The following is a 24,105-nucleotide window of genomic DNA, read 5'->3' as shown; positions in this document are numbered from 1 at the left end:
TATGGATCTCTTTAGGTTGATCTGCTTTGGAGCTCTCTGGGCTTCCTGTATCTGGATGTCTTTTTCTTTCCCCAGGTTAGGAACAGTTTTCAGATATTATTTCTACAAATGTTTTCTGCCCCTTTTTCTCTTCTCCTTCTGGAGTTCCTATAAGGTGAATGTTATTCCATTTGATGTGCCATAAATCCCTTAAGCTATATTAATTATTTTCATTCTTTTTTCTTCCTTATTCTCTGAGTGGATGAGTTCCTCTGACCTGTCTTTGAGTTCTTTCTTTCTTGTGCTTCATCTACTGTATTTCTAAGTTCAATTATTGCGTTCTCCAGTTCTGTGACTTCTATTTGGAACTTTCTTATATCTTCTATTTCTTTGTTGAAGTTCTCACTGTTTTCATCCATTTTCCTTCTGAGTTCAGTGAGCACTTTTATGACCATAACTTTGAACTCTTTATCAAGTAAATTACTTACGTTCATTTCATTAAGATTTTTTCCTGAGGTTTTATCTTGTTCTTTTTTTGGAGTATAGTCCTCTCTTTCTTCATTTTGCTTGACTCTCTGTGTTGGTTTCTACGCATTAAGTGAAATAGTCACATCTCCCAGTCTTGAAGAGCTGTATGACAGATGAACCTTGTCATTTAACGCTGTCTACTCTTGGTTGCCTCTCAAACCTTTGTGATTGTCTAAGCAGTTTATTTTTACTAGACTTGGCACACCCTCCCAGCAGTTGAGGGTGTGCCAAGACCAGTGAGCATCCCAAACTGGAGGATCTCAGTCAGCACCTAGATTCAGGTTGATAGGAAGCCAGACAATTTGGTAACAGCTTTTAAAGAATGCAAATATATTCAGTCCTGTGAGATTGCAAGTGTAAGCCTTGCTGGGCCCCAGAAGCAAGCAATCTGAAGATATTCCCTGGGGAGCAGTCACAAGAAAACAGGGCTTCAGATAAGTGTACAAGCTCCATTCTGGGAGATACCAGTGAACTGTAGTAAGGCAGAGTGAGGGTGGAAAGATGGTACCCCCAGCCTACCTTCCTTGAGAGCACATCCGTAGCCTCTAGATGTGTGCTGAACCTGAAGCCTGCTCTTAAGTCTTGTCCCTACTAGCAAATAGGCCTTTTTCATGTAAAGGCTGGGACTGTGTCTCAGTCTGATGTGTAGTGGTACATCCTGGGGGTGGTATCCTGCCAAGAACTGTCTCTCCAATTGTTACAGTCCCATGGGATGCAGAAAAGAGATCCCTCCTGGCCTCCAGAGCCAGGTGATCAAGGAGCATCCCCTGAGTGGAGGCCACAAAAGTGGGATCTCCCGTCTTGGAGATTCTGGCTCTCTGGAGCACATCAGAAGGAAAGTGTGAAGATGATGCTTACTGGCTGGAGTGAGGCGCTGGGAAGAGTGCAAAGATGACACCATCTGAATGAAGGGGAAAAGGGAAAAGAAAAAAAGAAAAAGAAGAAGAAGAAAAAAAAATATATATAGCAAGATAGAGGAAGAGCAGGGAAGAAGGAGCCAGCTGGCTGGAGCACAAAGTTGTCACCTGCAGGAAAGGAAAAAGGGGGAAAAAGATGGCACCTTTCAGCTTTATCAAGGCAGAGAGAGAGCAGGAAGATGGCACCCGCCAGCCTCTGTCCCTGGGGAGTATTCCAGCAGGCCCCTGTTCCTCAGATTAATGCTTTAAAATTGGGAAGTGAGTCTCTTTCACAAAAAGTCAGAGTGCTTTTCAAAGGGCTGCTTCTGCACTTGGCCCTGGGGCAGGTGAGTCTGTGCACAGGCCCTTTAAGAGCTGTTCCTCAGTCCACCACAGCCCTGTGGGTCTCATGGGATGTGCCTTGTTGGTCTTCAAAGTCAGATGTTTTGGGGGTCTATCTCTCAGGTGCCAGCCTTAAAAGTTGGAGTGTCCAATGTGGGGTCCAACCCCTTCACCTCTCAGGGAGAAGCTCCAGGTTTTGAGCTCCTTCCTGATTGTGTGTCTCCACACCAGGGATGGGATTTATGGAAAAATTGTGTCTCAGCCTTTCCTACCTGTTTTGATGTAGTTTCCCTCTGGTTTTCCTGATGTGAAGGGGTTGCTCCACCATCTTTTAGTTTTTTTCAGAGGAAATTTTTCCATATGTAGCTGTAGATTTGGTGTGTTTGTGGGAGGAGGTGGGTTCAGGATCTTCCCATGTTGCCACCTTGAACTGGAACCTATTTACTATGTTTTAAATTTTGGTTTTCAATCGTTCGGTTTGTTACTAGTATATGGAAATATGATCAATGTTGTGTATTAATGTTTACGTATAGATCTTATATTCTGAGATCCTGCTAAAGCAATTTATTATAATTTATTATGAGTTTTCTTATACATTCCTTGGAATTTTCTATGTAGACAATTATGTCATCTGTAAATAATGACAATTATATTTCTTCTTTTCTAATATGTATGCCTCTTTTTTCCTTTTCTTGCTGTACTACACTAACTAGAATCTAAAGTACTACATTGAAAACTAAGAGATGAGAGTGGACATTCTAACCTTGTTTTTGAACTCAGGGAAAAACATTCCTTCTTTCACTATTTCATGTGATGTTAGAAGTAGGTTTTTTGTAGATGTTCTTTATTAGGTTGAGGTAGTGACCTTCTATTCCTAGTTTTCCGAGCATTTTTAATATGAATGGGTGTTGAATTTCGTTAAATGCCTTTTCTGTATTAATTGGTGTGACAGTATGTGTTCCTTTAGACCCAATATGGTAGATTACATTGATGATTTTTTACCATTGAACCAGGCTTGCATCCCTGGAATAAATTCCACTTGGTCATAGTCTGTTATTCATGTGGATTCTGATGGTAGGTATTCTTGTGGATTTCTTCTAGTAGGGTAAATTACGGTTCCCCAAAAAGGTCCGTGTTTAACCCCTCCTATGACAATATGTGAATGTCACCTTGTATGGAAAAAAGGACTTTGCAGCTGTGACCAAGTAAAAAATCTTGAGATGAAGAGATTATCATAAATTTTCTGGGTGGGCTATATATAAACATAAAGATTTGTATAGGAGGGACACAGGAAGAGTCAGAGTTGGAGAGACCATGTGATGAGGGAAGCAGAGATTAAAGTGATGCACTTTGAAGATGGAAGAAGGGACTAATTCCAAGGAATGCAGGCAGCCTCTAGAAGACAGAAAGGGAAAGGAAACAGATTCTCCTGTAGGGCTTCAAAAGGAACAAGCCCTGAGACACCTTGACTAATAGACTACTGAGCTGCAAAAACTTTCTTTCACAAAGGGTCAAGGAGGGCTGGGAGCACATATGTGCTGCCCACCTGGACAGAGGAGGACCTGTGAGGCTGACCTACAGATTAGTGGAGGTGGAGAGACATGAGCCCCTTTCTTCTCCAAGCTCTTTGCAGGGTCCAGCAGAGAGCCATGCCACCTGTGGAAGCCTGCGGCCCCAGTTTTGCATGCTGATGGTGTAGGGGTCATGTTCAGGGAGTCCCTGTTGTCCTAACCCCTGCCTGGGTCCTGGGGAAGGAATCAGAACTCAGAACCTGGAGAAGAGCCTTTGGCCAGCAGGGAAGGGGGGTGAGGCCCAGGGCAGGTCTACAAAAGATCAGAGCATCTGAGTGCTTTAGGAGGAAGGGGCTTCAGAGGTGGGCCAGCACAGGCCGTGACGGAAGCTAAGCAGACTGGGAGGGGGGGTAGTTCAGGGAGACAGCAGGGGTCTGCTCCCTGCCCCTCATTGTTTGCTCGTCTCACCCTTATGAGCGGGTCATTTCCCCTGCTCTGATGATGCGAAGTCTCTGCCGGCAACCGCAGGACGGTGACTGAGGCCTCTACACTCCTCAGCATGGATCCCAGCTCCCACCCAGATCTGGGGCCGCAGACACCTCTCCCCCACCCCTGCTGCCCCTGTGAGCAAGCTGTTCTTGTGAAACACGGTCGTAGTTTGTCAGGAGGAACTGTTTTCTATGGGAATACAAATCAGTGTTGATACCAATACACACACATGTCCAGCCATGGGTGGAAAGGGAAGGGACAGTAGTTCTGGGGTGTCTTTGCACACCCCTAGGCCCCTAAGGCCAGTCCCCACAGCCACAGCCAGATGGGTCCTCCTCCCTCAGTTGAACGAGATGCTGCTGCACAGAAATCCCAAAAGTCCCACAAAGGGGCCCAACTGTCGTTTCCCTTAGACACACCTGTAACAGGTGCCCCATGAATTTCCCCGCGCCCATTCCCCTCGTTGCATCCTCACTGGGATTAAGAGGTAGCTGCCTCAACCACTCTCCACATTGCAATAATCCCAGTGGGACTAGAGAACGCTCCCGCTATGACGAGGCAGACAGTCCTGTCCCCATGGCCAAGACTTTTCCTCTCTGGTCAGGCCACCCACACAGGAAACCCTGGATGAGCGGAGGGTCACCCCAGCGCCATCGCCTGGCCACTTCAGGGAAGCAGAGAGCAGCTCCATAAAGACAAGGGCCGTCTCCAGGCTCCGTCCTAGAAACTGGTTAGTGTCCAGAGGGCTGAGAGGCACAAAAGCAGCTCTCCTTCCCCAGACGGTTCAGGGATGCAGAAGATGCTACAGATGCCCCAGAAGGCCCCTAGCCAAGCAGGCTTTAGAGAAGGGGATGATGAGTGGGTCCGTGGGGAAAGTGAGAGCTGTGCGTTCCCAGGGGCAGCCTGAGGAGTCCTTGTCTATGTGGCGGAAAGGTTTGGCCACCTGTAGATCCATAGCTCCTGTGACCTCCCTCACCATTCCTTCCTCTCAGGTTCGCTCTCTATGGAGCAGCTCAACACGAAGAAGATGACAGTGGCCTGAGAGCATTTCCCACGAAAACTATCTTTATTCACAATTTACATACATCACTCCAAAGGTCCTGCCCACACCCACCTCCCCCACCTCCCTAACCCCCCACAATCGCACTTCCCCTCCCCGCCCTGCTGGTCCTGCCCTCCCACCCTTCCCCCCACATCCTCCAGGATCAGCACTGGGATGAGGAGTCGCCCCTAGGCTCCCCTGGGGGCCGCCCTGGGGGGCTCGCCCTGGAGGGCCGGCCCGGCTGTTCCCTACTGGCTGCAGTGCTTCCTCTTCCTGTTCCTCCTCTTCCCTGTGACAAACGGGTAACGCTTTCTCTTTCTCGGCTGTGAGGGGCAAGCCAGGCCCAGAGCCAAGGCTGGCCTCCCAGAGACCCCGTGGCCAGCCCCAGGGATGGACAGCTTCTCAGCAGCGGCTGGGCGCCCACACAGAGCTCGCTTCCTCGACTTGGGAGCGGCTGGTGCAGCTGGGCTGAGGCCTCTTCTCTGAGGGGAGGGGGCCTGGGGAGCACTCTGGGCCCCCCAACCTCCAAGGGAGGCCAGGCCTGAGGCAGGGGCAGGACTCTGGGACAGCCAGCAAGGCAGCAGGCTCTGCGGAGAGGCAAAGAGGAAGGCCAGGCTGGGGAGCTCCTCCTCATCCTCACTGGACGCGTCCCTGGGCCCTTGGGCCTCCCGAACAGGAGACGCCTCTCTGAGAACAGACGCATCCCTGGGTCCCAGAAGAGGGCCAGTGCGCCTTTGACCCTGGGGAGGGGAGGGCCATCCGGCCCGGAATGGAGAGACTTCCTGACGTCCTCGACAGGGAACAAACACTTTGGGCCCGAACGGGCCAGTGTCTGTTCGGATGGGCCTATGAAGAGCTTCAAAATCAATCTCTGGTGGGCAGGCTTCATCACTGACCCCTCGATGGCGGTCTTGATCGTGCCTCTGGGCACCTTGGCCGGCGTGGGACTCAGAAGGACTTGAGCCCGTTCCGGGTGCACTGTGGCTCGGGGCTGCCGGCCCACCCTCGTCCTCTTTCAAGGCCAGGAGTTGTTTCTGCACCAGCTGGTAGGAGGGAGGAGGACAGTGACGGCTCCACGCGCACGTGTGAGAGGAGGAGCACTGGGCAGTGGGACAATGGCCCTGGGGGGGAGGAGGGGACGGGGGACCCCAGGACTAGACTCCAAATCCAGACACGGTGGCATTCCTGCCATCCTCCTGCACCTTATTCCCAGCTGTGTGTCCTTCCCTCCGCTCCCGGCTCCCCATCCTCTCCTTCCTATCACCCTGCGCTGCACCCACCCCAGAGAGGGCCCTTCCCCATGCCAGGCCTCCGAGGTAGGGAAGGGATGGACAGAGCCATGTGGGCCTCCTGCTCTGGGGCCCTACCTCTCCCCTGCTCACTGGGGTCCCTCCGTGCCCTGGTCTTCCTGGGCGTCCCTTGTCTCCCCTGTTCTACCTGCGATCCCTCCCTCCTCTGGCTCCCCTGGGCCATCTGGTTTCCCCTGTCCCCTGGATCACCTGGGGTCCCCCCTCCCCTGGAGTCCCCTGGCTCCCTAAGTGTCCCTCTCCCTCCCCTGGCTCACTTCTTCAGGGGTGAGTCCTTCCTCCTGCTCCAGCTCCTCAGCAAGGGCCAAGAGATCCAGCTGTGGGTCTGGGGAAAGCAATTTTGCCAGGAATCGAGGGTGAATGACTGCCTCCACCTTGGACAGAAAGAAGAGGCTGTGAGCATCCTTGGCCAGGAGTGGCCTGTGACACAAGAACACCAGGAGGGAAAGTGAAAAGCAGAGACCCACCCCCACTCTCCTCCACAAGGCGGGGATGGTCAGCGCGCACACACACACACACACACACACACACACACACACACACACATGCACATACACAGTCACACACAAAAGAGCACATATACAGATGCACATACACAGACACACAAAGGCATACACACAGACACAAACATATACACACATACATCTGCGTAAACCTCCCCTAACACCAGGCTCAGGAACAAGGAGCTGAGCTTAAGTCCCATCGGCCTGAGCAGAACCCAGATCTTGGGTGCTGAGAGTTCCATGCCCTGGCATCTTGTAGACCCCAGGCTCCAGGCCCAGCCTACCTTGGTGACAAAGTCTTCCTGAGAACACAGCTTGTCAATGTAGCTCAAGAGACCCGGGTCCAAGTAGGTGCCGTCCTCTTCCTGCTTCAGCTCATTTCCGTCCTTTCCACATTCTGCATCTGATTCGCCTGTGGCTGAGTGGACGGGCCCCACCAGCGCCTCCATGATGTCCACATACTCCCTCACAGCCTCAGGGGGAATCTCCTTGGGTGCCTTGGGCTCCGGAGTCCGCTGGGATCTGTGTGGCTTCGGGTGCGAGGGCTGGGCCCTGGGGCCGGACATCCTGGGAGCACAGGCTGAGGCAGAGCAGGAGGAAGGGAAGGAAGGTGAGGGACTCCCGGTCCACCTCCTGACCACCGAGCGCACGTTGCTGAGGGCATTGTTTGGGGGACGTTGATGTGGGTGTGGGAGGGGTCAGGACCATCTGAAGCCTCATGCACAGTTGGAGAGGGGAGGTAAGGGGGTCATCTAAGAGAGTCACAAGTAAGGAAGTGGGGAACCTCCAATTTTCTAGGGGTCTCCCCTTCAAGCCCACTACTTAGGCAGACTTCGTGTGGGGTCCTTTGACAGGGAGGTGTGAGAGGAGTTACAAAACTGACCAAGTCAATACCCCGTAGTGACAAGGGGCAGCTGAGACCCCACCCCCCCACCCCCCGCCTCGGTGGCTGTTTTGGTTGAAAGACCAATGCCCCTGTCTTGAAGGAAAAGGATCCACATGGGGACGGTGGCCAACCCTAGGCCCCTGTTACCTGTGCCTTCAGCTCCAGTGGGAACCTGGGTGCCTGGCTGAAGGCCCACTTTCGGGGCTGGGGGCCCCCGAGGATCCAGCTTCGGTGGGGCTGGAGGAGGCAGGTCCTGCGCGCACTGCATCCACTGCAAATGCTGAATGTGCATCTCCTCCTCGGCCGCAAATTCCATGAACCTGGGGGGTGACGGAGGCACAGGCCACCCTGAGAAAAAGGCCTGGGTTCTGGAGCCCAACAAAGGCAGCCAAGAATGAGGCATTGGGAGAGGATGTGCCTTGGGGCCGTCAAGGCCCTGTGAGGTGCTGCCCACAGCAGAGAGCTGCTCCTGGAAGTGATAACAAGATCTGGGACCCTTCCTGCCTCACCAGCACTGGAGGGCATTCAACAGCATAGACCCAGGTCGCTGAATTGAACCAGGTCAACGGGACACATGGCTGACCCAGGGGCCACCCTCCTCATGCCCCCGTCCCCGTCCAGAACCACATGAAGGGCTGACAGCCAGAGGCTGGAACAGGCATGTGTTCCCCACAGGGGTCCTTGCCCGAATTCAGGACCCTGGGCTAGGACTGAGACTCCTGGAACATAGACCTGGAGACAGGGCCCAAGAGAGGCTGGACGATGTGGATGCTGAGCTTAGACGAGAGGCCTTCCCTTCCTCTGAGAGGCGCTCGTTTGTTTGCTTTTGTTTCTTAAACCAAGGGGATTACCATGGAGCAAACACTGGAAGGGCCGGAGACACTTGGGCCGATGACAGCTGGCTTCCCCAGCCTCTTCAGGGATGCCAGGGTACCCACACAGGGCACTTTTCATGAGAAGAGGTGTTCCCAAATCTATGTTAGTGGCCGCCAGCCACCCACCACTAAGGAAGCAGCAGGCTGGCGGGTGGAGCTCTTTCCCCGGCCCAGCCCATATGGCCGGAGTTGGACCCCTACTGGACTCACAGCTTCACCCTGCCCCGTCCTGAGACCTTCATGTCAAGGCAAGGGTACGTCAAAATCAGGGGAGGGCAGAGCTCCTGGTGGAGGAAGGACAGAAGTCTCAAACTCTCAAGGTGAGGGATGGGTTTCTGGGGGACAGTAGGGCCCCTGGGCTGCGGGGCCCCTGTGCTGGGTGACAGCCCTTCTCCTCTGTCTTCTCTGATGAGCACCGCCACGGCCAGACCCTGCCCTCACCCACTCGCCTCACCCTCCACGCAGCCCCTGGGCCCAGGACGCTGACTCACTTTTCCGCCATCTTGTAGTAGATCATCCGGTCAAGTTTGCTCAAGCGCCGCCATTCCTGCACGGCCCTCCACAGTCCCTCCTCCTGCGTCGTGCTGGGCTTCAGGCGGGCCAAGGATCGAAGCACTCGGCTGTAAGCACTCGGGGTCAGTCTCCGGGCCCAGCCCAGCCCCCACCTGCCTGACCCCACCCGCCCATGTGGACCACACATCACTCAACACAGCATGACTGAGCGACAGGAGGGTGAGAGGCGGGCGTCTGGGAGGGCAAAGACAAGCCTTCCCGGCCACTGCTGTCACCGCCTCACACTCACTCAAGGATGACCCTCCACTCCCAGGCTAGAGCTGGGACATTGTGCCTTGGGGAGCTCTTTTCCTCCTCAAGGCTGCATTTTCATCATAAAAATCACTATCATCAATGAGGCGTGTCATGTGCCAAGCAATCTGCTAACACTTCATAGATTAGCCCAAGATGTCTTCTGCACAGTCCTCTGAGTGAAGTGTAATTGTTCCCTTTTTACGAGGGACCGGAGGTTTAGGATGGAAATGCCTGCCAGGCTCACAACTCTAGTGGGAGAGAGCCCACGCCCTTAGGAGAGCTCTACCATCACCCTGATCCTAGTGGAATTCTCCACAACGAAGTGGAGGCATGCATAAAGCGCTCTCCTGGGCCCCGCGCTCCTCCCCCTCCTCTGAAGTGACCTCCCCTGGCCATGTACACTCACGTCCTGTATGAAGGACACGGCACCACAGGAGAGTGCGGCATCCACTCCTTGGCTCCTCACCTTACACCACGACCCTCTCTGACTGCAAGTCTTCAGTCCATATTACCATGAGAATCGTAGAAGAGCAAGCTGGCCAGACTCACAGGGTGGTGGGGCCAGTTGAGATAGGGCACATTTCAGTCCTGATGTCACGGACTGGCAGGCCCACCCATGTGACCGACAATGTGCCCTCTCATAGCATGGACATCGCCCTCACACCTTCCTCCCAGTAGCCCTAGAAACCTAACGTGCGAGTCCATCCCCAGTTCCTCTTTATCTAAAAGCTCCCATAAGCTCAGGACCCCCTGAGCGTTCACTCACATGAGAAAGCAGGAAAAAGCTTCTGCATCAGGACTCCGGTGAAAGTGTCTCCGGGCCAGGGGCCTGAGGTGCTGCCAACGTCGGAAGTTACTGTACACGCTTTGGGGTTTAGAGGAGCCATCCTGCGAGGCGTTGGACTGGTTGGTGGCCAGGCGGCCCTCCCTGGAAGTGCCATGTGGCCATGGCCCAGAGTTCACTGGGCGAATGATAGGGGCCAGCTGGGCAGCTGGTGGTGGAGCTTGAGGAGGAAAGCCTGGGGTCCAGCCTCCCTTGCCAGCCTGACTAACTCCAACAGCTGGAGCAGTCACAACGGTCCCCATCACAGGGGTTGCTATGAATACGGGTGCAGGACATGAAGCACTCCTGCTGAGGGCCCCTGGAGCGCTCCAGTTGAGGGGGGCCTGAGTAACGACAAAGGTCTGAGTCTGGGGGGCCTCCACTGGCCTCCCTTGTGACCTGACTTGGACAGTGAGGTTGCAAGCCCCAGGGGCACTGGGGCCACGGCCACCATTAGCCACCAAAGGCGTCCTGGGGAAAGCTGGCAGCAGCAGGCTGCTTCCAGGAGGGAATGCTGGGGTGATGGGAGGTGGCAAGTGCTGCTGCCAGGGTGGCCGGTGCTGGTCGCCAGGAATGGGTGGAGGGAAGGGCACTGCCGTGAAAGCAGACAAGGAGGCACCGGGGTTCATGGTCACATCCGTTCCCAGCACTGGAGATGCTGTTGAGGCAAAGGAAAGGAGTGAATGGAGGAGGAGAATGGGCAAGTGGGACTGAGGCTTTCTGTGGCATCAGAGTGTAAATCTCCACAGGTGAGGGACACTTGGACAAGGGAAACTGTGCAGCGTGCAAATGTCTTCAAGTGATTTTCATGCCCTGACCTCCAGTTGAGAATTATTCCACTGGTGACCCCGTGCCCATCCACCAAGGTCCCTGACCCCTGTCTGCCGAGAAGAAATCGCCTCAGCAAGCACTGACTTGGAGAGCCTCCCTAAGGCACCCCCTGGCACCTAAGCCTCACAGGCTGTCTCCCAAGACCTGGAACTGGGTGGACATCCGCTCTGTGAGAAATGCCCCTCAGCCGGCATACTAGCAGGTAGGGACCTTCTCCAAGGTAAGTTCTAGGCCCCCAAAGGCCCTTTGTGGACAGGCACGGTGCAAAATATTGGGGCCCCACCTCCTCCTCAGTCCTCCTTTTCCTGATGCTCAGTAGAAATCCCCTCTTTCTTTCCTAGCCTCGCAAAACAAAACAAAATGCTGGAAAATATCTCTCTAATGGAATTTTGACACAAACCCATAACACTGGCCCAGAATGCACCTGCATCTCAGAACAACCCACAGCAGACATGTAACATGGGCCATGTCCTGCCACCCCCTCCCCAGTGCCCAGAGTCACTGTCATCACTCAGGAGTTCTGTTCCTAGGAGGCGGCACGGGTTGGGGGGGGTGGTCTGAGAAGTAGGTGCGTGTCCCTTAGATTCTGTCATTTCACAGCCAGTGATGGCTGCAGAGGATGAAACAAGGGCCAGGGAATTGTCATGTTACTTTGGTCGTGGGAGTACAGACCGCCTGTGGTCCTTCCCCTTCCAGCTCGCAATAATGGAAAGACAATCTAAGAAGCAGGCATAAGCCAGGTGCCATGGCGATCAAGTTGTCTGGAACACATCCCTGTTCAGGAGAACAAGGTACACACCACGGTGCACCTAAATAATCAGAACAGGTGTCATAGGACGTTTAATAATAACACAGAAGATCGTCTTCCTGCCCCTGGGCTACACTCCTTCCCCCTTTAAAAGAGGAAGCAGCCTTCACAGACAATCCACCCGAAACAACCCCACTCCACATCTGTCTCCTGTCCATGAAGGAGTGACAGGAAATATGAACAAACTCTTCCTCTCAAGGCAGCCTGAGGGTCCACCATGAGATACTGGACGAGATGAAGTAGGTTTGAAGTACTGTGATTCCACAAAAGGAAGAACAATTCAGAGCAACTCAGGAATCTGAGCCCTCTTTTGGCTGAAGTTACACGGTTGCCCATCCCCTGTTGAATCCAAAGCAACAGTTACCTGAACTGAGAAGTGAGCTCTGGGCTGGGAGGAGTGGACGAGGTGTGGGCTGCGGCAGTTAGAGTAACCTCCTGCCTAGCTCTCGGAGAGGACACTTCACTGCAGGTGTGGCCACACACAGCCCCACTGAATAGTTTTCTCACCAAGACCATCTCTCCCCACGGCCCCCTTAGATACAGTATGCTCCTGTTCAAATCCCTTAGAAAGATATGGTGAGGCAAGCTTCAGGTGCCTCAGGAACACAAGACAGGTCTAGGCTTTCCTCATGACCCTCCCTGTGTCACCACCAGGACATCACACACATCCTTACACACACGTTTCAAAGTGGCTTGTCTCCCTTCTAGAAAGAATCAACCTGCCTGCTGCCATCCTTTCTCCATAGCCAGGGCAATTCCTCTTGATCCGCCTCCAATGACCCCTCCTCCCCAGTGCAGTCTCAGGTTTCTTCAGTCTCCCCAGTCTCCCCAGGTGAAATGTCCTCGTGTGTCCAGTGCTCTCTTCTCCCTCTACTTCAGTCCAACTGTGTGCCCACCGTGAAGTGTCACGTGTGAACCCGAAGGATGTGAGGGATGGCAGGGTCTCTGAGAACACACCCCCAGCCTATAGGCTTACCTCCTTCTGAAGCCATCCTGCAGGCTTGGGCACGGACTACTGCTGCCTGGTAGCCTCAATGAGAAAAGTCAAGACCAGGACCCAGAGAGTGACCTGCTTCAGCAGACGCTCAGGATCCAAGTGAAGGAGGGACAGGTTTGAATCTAAACATTCTGCAGTGGGGGAGGGGCAGAGGGCACGTGGGTCTGGGTAGGGTGGGGGTGGCGAGACATTCCACGAGGGCTCTGGCAGGTAGGCAAGAACCGGAAGTTCCTTCCACCTCACACAGTGGCAACACAATTGGCGTGTGCCTCTTTACGCAGTTTATAAACTGTTTTTTTTGATTCACGGCACCGAGGTTGGACTTGACGGTCCCTTCCTTTCACTTCTTTTTCCATCAACTTAGTTTTGTGTCCCTCAACACACTCTGCTTCCTACCTGGCTCTTGACTTACTTCAACAGAGACTAGACTTTCTGAACAAAATTCAGAACGGTTAGTCTGATAAACACTTGGGTATTTATGGCCACATGGAACTGAGTATTTGAAATTAGGATTGTCTCGGCAGATCCAGTGTCTCTGACTGCTGTATGTACATCACTCCTAAGGGAGTGGTCCTTGTGCTCCAACCAACATCCAGCAGGACCAGCCTTACTAATGATCCTTTGTGCTGGAAAGCCCCCGTCCATCAAAAAACCGTCATGCAGCCCCCATGTCCAAGACCAGAATTCACTAAATGTCTTTCTCATAGTATTCCATGGTTGTAAAAGATTGAGTTTTTTACCTTTTAAATGATTTTAGTGTAATATTTTAAGCGAGCAACACCTTCTCATGGTTCAAAATTAAATTGTGCAAAATGGAATATGCAGTGGCGAGTCCTCCTCCCACCTCTTTTCCCTGTCAACCCAATCCTCTTTCCCGGAGGAAACCAGTGTTATCTCTTTCATTAAAATCTTCCCAGAGATACGTCATGCAACTAAAAACGAAGGCAATCTGTTTTCAGTTTTTAAAATGCCTTCGTTTTTTTTCTAGTTGAAAATTCATATATGTTCCAATATATCTGAGGATATTTCCAATGATTGTCTTTGTACGGGTATCGTGGCTCCTCTGTTTCTGCACTAGATTCCTAGAACAAGAATTTCTACAGTCTCTTACATTTCAAAGCACCTGAAAGAATAGGGTGGCTCGATCTAGTAAAGAAAAGTAACAAATGCCTAACTGAATTTGACTTTTGAATTTCACATAAACAATGAATTCATTTGTAGTACAACTTTGTCCCATGCAACATTTTGGACATAGTTTTACTGCAAATTCTTTCCCTGTTTATCTGAAATTTACATTTAACTCGAAATCTGTATTTTATCTGGCAACACTACCAAAAAATCAGAACATACTAAGCTATTATCAGTTACTCATCCTTATGAGAAAGAGAACTTGGAGTGACGAGACTCAAGTGTGCACCTTGGCTCCAACAGAAAACACAACTGTAAACATACACAAAATCTGCAGGCTCTTTGGATGAAATGGATTTGGAAGAGCCATCATATAGCACTGAACATCTTGGCTTAGTAGGGGTAAGGACAGAAGTAAGGAACAAGAAGGCAGAAAATCTTCTTCTCTTTCCTTATGTTAAAGGGACTAAACAGCCTAGAGCCCTGGTTTTTCTAGGTGTTAAAAGTCCACTATCCATGAGATGGATGTGCACCTTGACACAATGCCAAGAGTTTATCCACCAGTGTCCAATCCCCATTCAGACAAGCCCACTTCCATCGAAATCCTAGCCTGCAAGCCCTGCTTACAAGTTTGTTAATTTCCTGTCTGCATTACATACACTTGCTCTTTAGAATCTAGGCTCATCATTGCATATGGCCCCATCTGCATGGGAATGATGGTAGCATTCCTTTTACAAAACTTGTCTGATTATTATTTTCATATTGAGAATCCATGTCAGTCAGTTTACCACTATCAAAAGGATATGAAAGAGTATTCGTGGTTTGTGTTGTGAGAAGAGAGGACTGTTAGGAAACTTGTCAAGGGAGATGAAGGCTGAAAACCTCAGAGGATGGCAACCAAATCTCTTGGGAGATGAGATTCTCTCACTGCTGTAGCTGCAGTAGAACTCCAACTGACTGTGGGGTGTTGGAAGGAAACAGAGGATTAGAAGGACTGTTCCACAGTGTGAAAAAGACTCCTGTTGGTGCTTAAGAAGTTCCTTGCCCCTTGTCAGGAAAAATTGACTCAGAAGAAGATGAGAAGATAAGGTGAGAATATTTCAAGCAACATCATGGTGAACTTTATATCTAAAGAAACTCCTGTCGGGGACTGAAAAAAATAAACAGTTTGGGAATATCGCTCAGTACTGGAGCTTTTACAATGAAGGAAAACTCATATGATTTTCAACCAATAACTTCATACTAGAGGGATGGTGAGGCAAAATATTGTACCCAGGCACTCGAGAAAGGCAGGCTTCCTTGTTGCTTCCTCCCTTTGTTCAGTCATTCAACCAATTATTTACAAGATTCTCACTCATAATTCTGATACAGTATTTGAAGGACTCTTCTCAAGGCCACTGATACAAAAATCGCACTGTGCAAAAATTAGTCAGTCCCAATTCTGCAATCACTTTTGTAATACTTCAAAATCCTACACCCCAGGGACAGAGAGAATCAAATTAGCCCAAATGTAATTTGGGAAGAGCAGTCACAGAAGGGAGTATCTAAAAGTCCTTTGGATCATGGTCTCTGACTATTCCTGCACAGAGGCTGCGGGCAGGCATTGACTACTGAGAAAAAACAACTCTGGACATGCATCACAAGCCTCAGAAGACAGTTCATCTTCCACTCAATCACGAAACATTAAAGAAACGAAGAGATACCATGTTTGTGTCTTGTGGAGTTTTCAAGTCTGTGCACTTGGAGGCGCTTAGTGCTGTTAGACGTGAGGGGTCTTCAGAGGCATCCTGTTGAGTGAGAAATGCTCTAATCTTGCAATTGACCAGAAAGAGGATCTGATGATTGAAGTTTCTTTGGGAAGTATTACAAAGTCAGGTCAGTAAGTTGATCCCGCTACTATTTTTGTTGTTGTTGTCGTTTTTAATGCCAACTGAAAGTCTGCAAGATATTACAAAAAAGGAGGGAGGGAAAGGAAAATTGTTCCCATACTACCTGCTTTGTTGAAATTGGCCCAGATTGTCCACTCTCTCTCAAAGTTATTTAAAAAAAAAAAAAACCGTACAAAGGAAACACCTGTGAATCAACATTTATTGAAAAACCTCCATGTATTTAAATACACTGAGAAAAAATATTCTAGTAGAGTAAATGCGTTTGGAAAAACTCTAGGAACGGAGTCAGGAGACAGTATCTTAAGAGTGTTTCCCAGGTCTGAATTCTTTGCTAGAATTGTTCTTTAACGGAAACTTCAGGCTTGCTAGGAAAAAGGACCTACTGTTTTTTGAAAGGCATAAAGAAGAACCAAGGAACTGCAGTCCAAAGGGCATGAAAGCACTTGCCCCAATTTGAGGCTACTGTGCTTAGAGCGGAGCTCTCCAGAACTCTTTGTAGCTAAGTGCATGGGTTTCACGTGTGCAATATAAAAATCAGGAGTGCACATCTCACAAGATCTGGTTTTAAGAAGAGACTGTCACGAAGGTTCCCAGCGAGGAGCGTCGCCAGAGATGCTCCCTAGCGTGCCTGACCCTGCATTTCTCTCCTCTCCTGCAGAGACCTCCTGGAACAGATCCCCGCGTGCCCCGCGCCTGCACGCCTGCGCACGCCCACTGGGGCGGGGCTCTCAGGCACGCGGAACTCCGTCCTCCAACAGCTCCTGGCGTCTGTTGGGGCAGTTGGCTCGGCTCCAGAAGACAGGAGCGCATGCACGAGCGCGGAGGTTGGGGCCCCAACGGCCGTCCGGCGGGGGCGGGGCCTGTCATGGCCGCCTCTGGAGTCAATTCTAGGAACCCTGAGGTAAGGGTACGGGGACTTTTCACCCCTCAGGTGTCGCCGCTCTGCGCTGTTGTTCACCCTGTGGGTTATTTGTGCCCTTGTCCGTGTAAGGAGACTCCCCACAATGTGGGTTCACGCCCCCATAGAGCTCGATTCCCTTGAGGGGTTTACCCCAGGGTTATTGGCACCACTGGGGAGCCGGCTGCATGAAGGGTTCAGTGATTGCGGGGCCTACAGTGGGGGGTAAGTAGTGTGTGTGAGCTATTAAACAGGTGCTGTTCTAGGCTGCGCGTTCTGAAGAGTACAAAAGCTAGAGGGACGTTCTTGCGAGTTGAAAACCCTCATCTGGTTCCAAAGGTGTAGCTCAGGTGATTGGAAAATGAGTGAAGATCGAAGGAACACACTCATGGTTTCACTAGTGTCTTCCTTCTTATCATAAAAACATCAATCAACACTTATGTTCAAACTGCATTCTTTTTGTCAGTGATGGGAGCAACTTTGCTGAATGTGGTAATAAACATGTATTTGTAGTCTGATGTCAAATCATGATTGATTTGCAAGCATAGATGGGGTCTGTACATATTTAATTGGTTGGTGGGAATCTGATATGTAGTCAAATGTGTGGGTTGGTTTTGTCTGTGGATGTTTGTGTCTGAAGGGAGGTCATGCCTGTGTTTTTGTGAGAGTGTGTAAGAGTGAGTGTTGTACTTGGAGGATGTTGAGATGTGACGCAGGCATACTCAAGGAGTTGGTGGTTAGGTGTTTGTAATTTGGTGTTTGGGGAATATGTTTACATGTGTTTTTTTCACCCATGAATTTGGGGATTTATGTGTGTCTAATGGTGGATTTGGAAGGATTATCTGCATATGCATAAGGGCAATGTCAGGGAAAGTAGTGGTGTATATTACTTTGGGTGTCCAGTCTGTTTATTTTGTATATTTGGGGAATGTAGGATGATCATTTGTGTATTCAGGGCATGTTGTATGGTTATGGGGTGTTTGTGTGTGTGCATTTTCAGGAGCTGTCTATGTATATTTGGATGTGTAGAGGGCAAGTCTGTGACTATTTTCTGGGACTGGTGGATGTTGTATATGTAGGTATGTCGTGTTTGTATGATTCTGTATTCTGCAAGATGGCAGAGTTAATTCTGTATGAGAGGTTGGGAATGTGGGGTTATGTATATGCCAGTAGTGTGGTACTGTATGTGTATTTGGAACAAAGGGCATATAGGATGATATTATTGCATATTTGTAGTGTTCTGGGTAATTGTGGTTGCATTTGGGACTTGTGGAGAGTTATGTGTTAAATGAGTTTGTGTGTGTATTCAAGGGGCATGGCCACTTGGAGGAATATTTGCTGAGGCTGTGCATTTGTAATTTTCAGTAGGAGCCTCTGAAGCTTATGTATTTTGGGAAGTGAGTATATGTGTATCTGATAAAGAGGTGGGGTTCTATGTTTCTACAGGGAAGTTGGACAATTGCATTTCTATGTATTAGAAATATGTGATATGGGTATTTGTTAGTACTTGCATATGTGTGAGCTGGCTCCTAATAGGTAGGGATAATTTGATATATGGAAGTTGTTTCATAAATGGTTTGCTGGAGACACTTCCATGTATCTTACTTGTGTATTCTAATCTGTGTGTGTGTCCATCATCAGGTTCATGCATTATCAAAGTTCGTTCATAAGGTATGGAGTTGTTAGGAGTATTCAAAGTGTATTTCTTTGGAGAATGCTAGGGTGTTTATACATGTGTTTGGTAGGAGTAAGAGGTGGTCTGTCTATATATTCGGGGTGAGGGTAGAAATATATATATATATAAACACCCCCACACACATATACAGTTTATATGTTGGGGTAGTGGTGGGGAGCTTGTATTCTGGAGAGGTAGCATAATGTATAGTGTTTGGGAGGGGATCTGTATGTTCAGGGCTTGGGAATATTTGCATGTGTGTGTCCATAGGTGTGTGAGAATTGTGTATGTATATTAGTAAGACTGCAGAGGTTGTCGGTGTTTTTCTGTTTTGAGTGTGTCTGAGCATTTGGGGTGTATACTCATGAGTAGTTTGTGGGTGTGTGTATTTTTTGATTTGTGAGTATATCAGGAGGCTTAGAGTCCTCTATGTGTCTATTTCAAAATGTAATGCCTGAAGAATTTAGTGGTGTTGCTTGTATGTGTGTTCTCAGTATTAGTGAGGTGGACTTATATGTACAGTTGACCCTTGAACAACACACGTTTGAACCACACGGGTCCACTTATAGTGGATTTTTTTTCCAGTAAATACTACAGGACTACTACATGATCCATGGATGCAGAACCACTGCATGGAGGGTTGGCGCCCTAACCCCCAAGGTGTTCAAGGGTCAGCTGTATTTGATAAGAATAGGTTAGTTGTGGCTGTGTGTGTTTTTGAGTTCCTGGGGCTTCTGGGGTATGTATTCTGGGGGATGTGAGAGTTTAGTTTGTGTGTTTGGAAACCAGTAGACGGTGTAGATTATGTGTGTGTGCAGGAATCCTGGAGTATATGTATTTTAGGTCTGTGGGATTGCATATGGGTCTTTTTTGGGTTGCACATGAGACAGTTGTGTACGTGGTGAGCCTGTGTGTTTAGGTACTCAGTGTGTATATCTGGATGGCATATTGGTTGCACGTGTTTGTTTTCAGGCCCATGTTGTGTGTGTATATATAGTTGTGAGAGTGGAATGTGAATATTCAGGGTGAGTAAGGTTTTGTCTGTAAAAATTTAGGTAGTAAGAGGTAGTCTGTTTGTGTATTTATTCAGGGTGAGAGTAGAAATGTACGTGTGTGTTCAGGATATATATATATATATATGTACATGTACAAACACATATGTGTATGTGGTATCCTTTTGGTTATATATCTGTGATGGGAGTTGAGGGTTCTACTTGGGGTGTAAGTGGATTGTGTGCACAAATTCATAGGAAAAGGTATGGGATGTGCTGGAACTGGTTCATACTATGCTGGGATAGTCAATGGTGCATGTCTCTTCCCAGCTCTGTGTTCAGTGATGTCAGGTGGGTAGCTTGAAATTGGTCATGCTGGGAATATTTATACCACGTAGATAGCATAGGTGAAGTCTTTCCCACCTTTCTCGGAGAGTTTTTTAGCACTTACCAGCACACCACTGATGTGCGTGTTTGGATGTATGTATGTATGAAGCAAGAATATTTGGGCATCGGTGTGTACGTATGGGACACCCATGTGAATTGTGAGTGGGGCATCTGGGGCTATGGGCCCCTGTATATGTGCATTGACCCTGGTAATCGTGAATCATTGCATTGCTCCTATCAGGTTGGTCTGTTCTTTAGGGCCAAAGAATCCCCATAAATGTTGTTGATTCCCAGTAGAAATCATGCAGATGGATACAGGGGTGTCTGTACCTTAGGCAGGTGGACACTCCTTCAGCATTTGTGTGGTCCTAGCATCTGGGTCCCTAGAAGGGGGGCCTGGTGGACAGATGGCCATGCAGAGCAGAACCTTCACAGGTGTGTTGTTGGCGTGACAGGCCGCAGTCAGAAAGTCACGGGGCCTCCTGGATAGGCGGTCAGATGACCAAGGGCTCTCCCAGGAAAATACCCTGAGAATCAGTTGGACAGCTACAGGCGTTACTGGCTCTTCTGGGGCACAGCTGACGTGCAAGGACACCCTCCACATGGGGTCCAGAGCCACGTGTCCCTGAGCCCAACTGCCCCAGGGTGGTGGGAACTGTTGTGTATCAGGCTGGTCAACTGTATCACTAGGTCTCAACCAACCTGTCTCCATGGAAACCTAAGTCCTCAGGGATAGGCAGGACCTCTAGGGATCAGTGAGCTGACAAGGACAGAGGTGAGGAGGCTTTGTCCCTGAGGGAGAGTTGGGGACTGAGACCTGGAGAGCCTGGGGAGTCCCACTCTGAGGAGATATGTCTCTGATGTTCCCAAACCCTTTAGACATGTTCTCTGTTCTTTTCTGAAGGCTCATGATGCTTCTAGCAGTGGGAAGCTTATGATCTCAGTTTCATGTTTCTCTGATAGGATGAACTGACCCTTTTATTCACTATTCCACATCGAGCTGCAAACCCATCAGATGGAACCACGTGATCATTGTGGCCACCAGCTGACCCCACAGCCACCTTGTGCCTCCCTTGGACACACCCAGGAATTTCTGAGCCTTCTTTATGGTGAGTCTTGTGGCCTTTTCTCCCTCATTGTGAATCCTCCTGCCAATAAAACATGCTGTGAATGTTAACAAAAGGAAACCTCAACTAGAATTGGAGTCTGGAAGGCCCGTAGAGGGAGCTCTCATGCCGTGTCACTCATCATCAATTACCCCAAGAGGAAGAGGTCATTCACTGACCCCAAACAGGAAGTGCAACCACTTTACTACCCCAGCTGGAGGAGGGAAGACTTCCTTCCTGGCCAGCAACAAGAAATAGAAAATAGAAATAGCTAATAGAAAATTCCGCAGTTTAGCCAATGAGAAGCCATTGTCACCTGAAGTTTCACTTTCCTCCAGTGAACTTTCATTTTTTCCCTTGATGATGACTTTCTTTCCTTGTCCCACCCTCTTTACTTTAAAAGCCTTCTGGGACTTTCCTGGTGGTCCAGGGGCTAAGACTCTGCTCTTCCAATGCACGGGGCATGGGTTCGATCCCTGGTCGGGGAATTAAGATTTCCACATGCCATGTGGCGTGGCCAAAAAACAAAAAGCCTTCCATGTTGTGTAACCCGTTGGAGTATCTCCCTTTCTATCAGATGAGATGCTGCCTGATTCATGAATCGTTTAATAAAGCCAATTTATTCAAACTTCAAAGTAAATCTTCAAATTTACTCAGTTAAATTTTGTTTTTTAATACATTGGTGGCATTCAGAGGTGGCCACTAACAGTTGAATATGTATCCCTCCAGAAATGTTCTGTATAAAAATATGTATGTGCACTTTTCTAAGATCCACTCTCATGATTCCTCTTGCTAACAGGATGATTTTATGATTAAATGCTTATCTTTTTAAAAAGAAAAACATAAATATATTGGTGGCAGTGATGGGATCTGAAGCAAATTTCTGATAACATTTGGGACAAGGAGAAACAGGTGTGGTGCCCACAACTCCTTTGAGTTCACTGTCTTTCTTGCCATTCCTGAAGGTTGTTGGTAAGCTCCTCTTGGTTTGAGCTCCATTCTCTTTGATTGAGTTTGTGCTCGCAATCTAATTGGCTTTCCTTTACAGGGCAGGTCAGTTTGGCTGGTAGAGGATTCTCCCTGAGGCCAAACCCCTAGCCTTTCAGATGGAAATTCCCAGGACACAGTAACATCTCTTGGTTATTGCCAGTATATTTTTGAGTGGTAAACCCTAGCCCCTAATTTTGTTCCCTGGATTCCACATTGGGCACTGCTGGCAGTGTAGTCTGCACTTCCCCATCTGTTTGGCATCAGCCCTCAGTTTCCATGCTTGGAACTGTTGGTGGCGGCTATAGTTCTCCATTTTGTTTGGCATCAATTTGCAGTCCCCATTCCTTGGGATTTGCTGGTTGGATCTTTTTCCTCAGTCCAGGGATCCCTGGGAATTGGTGGTGGTGCATACCAGGCCTTCTTTTGGCCAGGACATAGTAACATCTCTTTGTTACTGCTGATATATTAAGGCGCAGTTCTTTTGTGTGTTCTTTTGGGTTGACAAAGGCTAGCTAAGGAAATGAGATCCTTTATCATCAAAGAGTTGAGAATGCCAGCTTCTGGCACACCTGCTTATTTTATATTTGAGAACTATGGTCCTGGAGGCTGTAGATATTTAGAAAGATGGCAAAATTATACTAATACTGATCTAGAATTACAATGGTCATTGTGGGGAATGTTCCAGTTAGACAAGATTGTTCATTTGAGGAAAACACTGGAGAGCAAGGGTTCCCAAATTGGACAGGGAGAATGAGATGCCTGCTTTAATTGGTATGTAAAAGTTTACAGAAGGTTTCAAGATTCCAACATAGCTTCTTTTAGAGACTTAGAACAGAAAGCTAATGAAAAATTACAGAGACAAAAGGTACCTGAAACAAAAGACCATAGGACGGATGTGACTGCAGATTTAACTCCTACTGTCCCCCCCTTTCCTTTTTCACCTGAGTACTCTTGTTTTACTCATTTTCTGTCTGAAATACTTTTCTATTCCCAAGAGAATATTTAACAATTGCCATTTAAAGTCAAACTAGCTGAGGTTGCAGGTGAGCCCCCTCAGGTGTCCTTTACCCCTTGGTCAAAGACTGAACTGAGAGCTATAGTCAAAGAATTCTCTAAACCTAGGGAGGAACTCCCAACATTTTTTGAAGAATTTAGAGTCACTGTCACGGCCTATGTCCCCAAACTGCTAGATCTTTATCCGCTTGTACACATGTTGGTAGGACTGGGGGAAGCCCCAGAATGGACGCGGGAAGCAAAATGACATAATCCCTAGGATGATATTCAAGATCCTCAACCTAAAAAGGCTTGCAGAATAACAACTAACCTTTTATAAGCTATTCCTAAAATCTTCCCTGCTCACACTTGGTCTATTATTAATTGGCCTAATAATGATTGGCCTGTTATTCACTCATACAAACAAAAGAGGGGTGAATCTGTGGAAGACTTTAGAGCCAGTTTGTAGGCTCTCTTTTTACAGCATTTGGGGTTGCAAGCAATAAAAAGGCCACTCAGCCTACTTTAACTGCCCTCTTTGTAAATGGATTATCTTCTGAGATTAGTGGATTGATAAAAGGGCAGAAAATAGGCTGGGAGGCTGTAGGCCTGACTGAACTCCTGACTGTAGCTGAGCATTTTGAAAGGACCTTGGAGCAACATCACAAACAGAAATCCACCAAGCTCATAGCCTTACAGTTACAACAGCTCTAAGGCAAGAGACACAAAATAACACCTAGGCCTCCCCCCATTACAACCTCCTAGGGGTCCATGATCAATTCGATGACCCAAAGTTGATGTTTCATTTGTAATCAGTGAGGACACTAGAAAAAAAGGTGTCCTCACAGGTCCTATGCAAACTCTTCACAAATGCTCTCATATCTGTCTCAAAGGGAGGGCCCCCCCATGACCCTCTCCCCTAGTTGGCAGAACTCCAGAGGTTCTCTGGTAAACTATTACCAGCAATTACCTGAAACAGCCCAGAGGAAAATAGAATGAAAATTGATGAAAAACTGCCAAATTTTAGTTGATACTGGAGCTATGCTTTCTACTTTAAACCCCACTCTCATATTTTACTTTGAAATCTGCATTAAACCCTAACCCTAACTGTAAACATAATTACCTAACCCTTTAACACCCTAGCCCTAGCCCTAACCAGAGCTGTGCTTTCTACTCTAAATCCCACCCTCAAAGAACAACAGGTCCCTCTGAGTCAAGAGGATGTTTCCATAGTGGGAGTACCTAATAAAGTTCAGAGAGAATTTTTATCTCAACCAAGATTCCTTTTTGCTATGCAATATAGCCCCAGTTAATCTATTCGGTAGAGATCTCTTTTCTAACTTAAAAGGGCCAGTACATTTTGCCTCCAGTGGAGATCTCACCTTAAAATTTCCTGATCAACCTGAACCTGATTATTTATGTT

The 24,105-nt window shown here is 48.8% G+C and overlaps 1 protein-coding gene and 1 long non-coding RNA gene across 2 annotated transcripts; one reads left to right on the top strand and one right to left on the bottom strand.

The window, feature by feature from the left end:
- Nucleotides 1-1,528: 1,528 nt before the first annotated feature.
- LOC309665205 (NUT family member 2F-like) lies at nucleotides 1,529-10,981 on the bottom strand (the record flags this gene model as incomplete). Its single annotated transcript, XM_082471405.1, has 9 exons — nucleotides 1,529-1,532; nucleotides 5,148-5,569; nucleotides 5,795-5,830; nucleotides 6,352-6,468; nucleotides 6,882-7,256; nucleotides 7,539-7,796; nucleotides 8,906-8,978; nucleotides 9,932-10,708; nucleotides 10,947-10,981. 9 exons carry the CDS (start codon nucleotides 10,979-10,981, stop codon nucleotides 1,529-1,531), a joined length of 2,097 nt encoding a protein of 698 aa, XP_082327531.1.
- On the top strand, nucleotides 10,615-21,531 carry LOC309664486. The gene is made up of 3 exons (XR_014265812.1): nucleotides 10,615-11,021; nucleotides 16,300-16,542; nucleotides 20,557-21,531. It is a non-coding gene; the product is annotated as an uncharacterized lncRNA (long non-coding RNA).
- Nucleotides 21,532-24,105: the final 2,574 nt, after the last annotated feature.

The sequence above is a fragment of the Balaenoptera physalus genome (genome assembly GCF_965194825.1).
Source record: "Balaenoptera physalus genome assembly, chromosome: 7".
Taxonomy (NCBI): Eukaryota; Metazoa; Chordata; class Mammalia; order Artiodactyla; family Balaenopteridae; genus Balaenoptera; species Balaenoptera physalus.
This window is presented reverse-complemented; position numbering and strand designations above follow the sequence as displayed.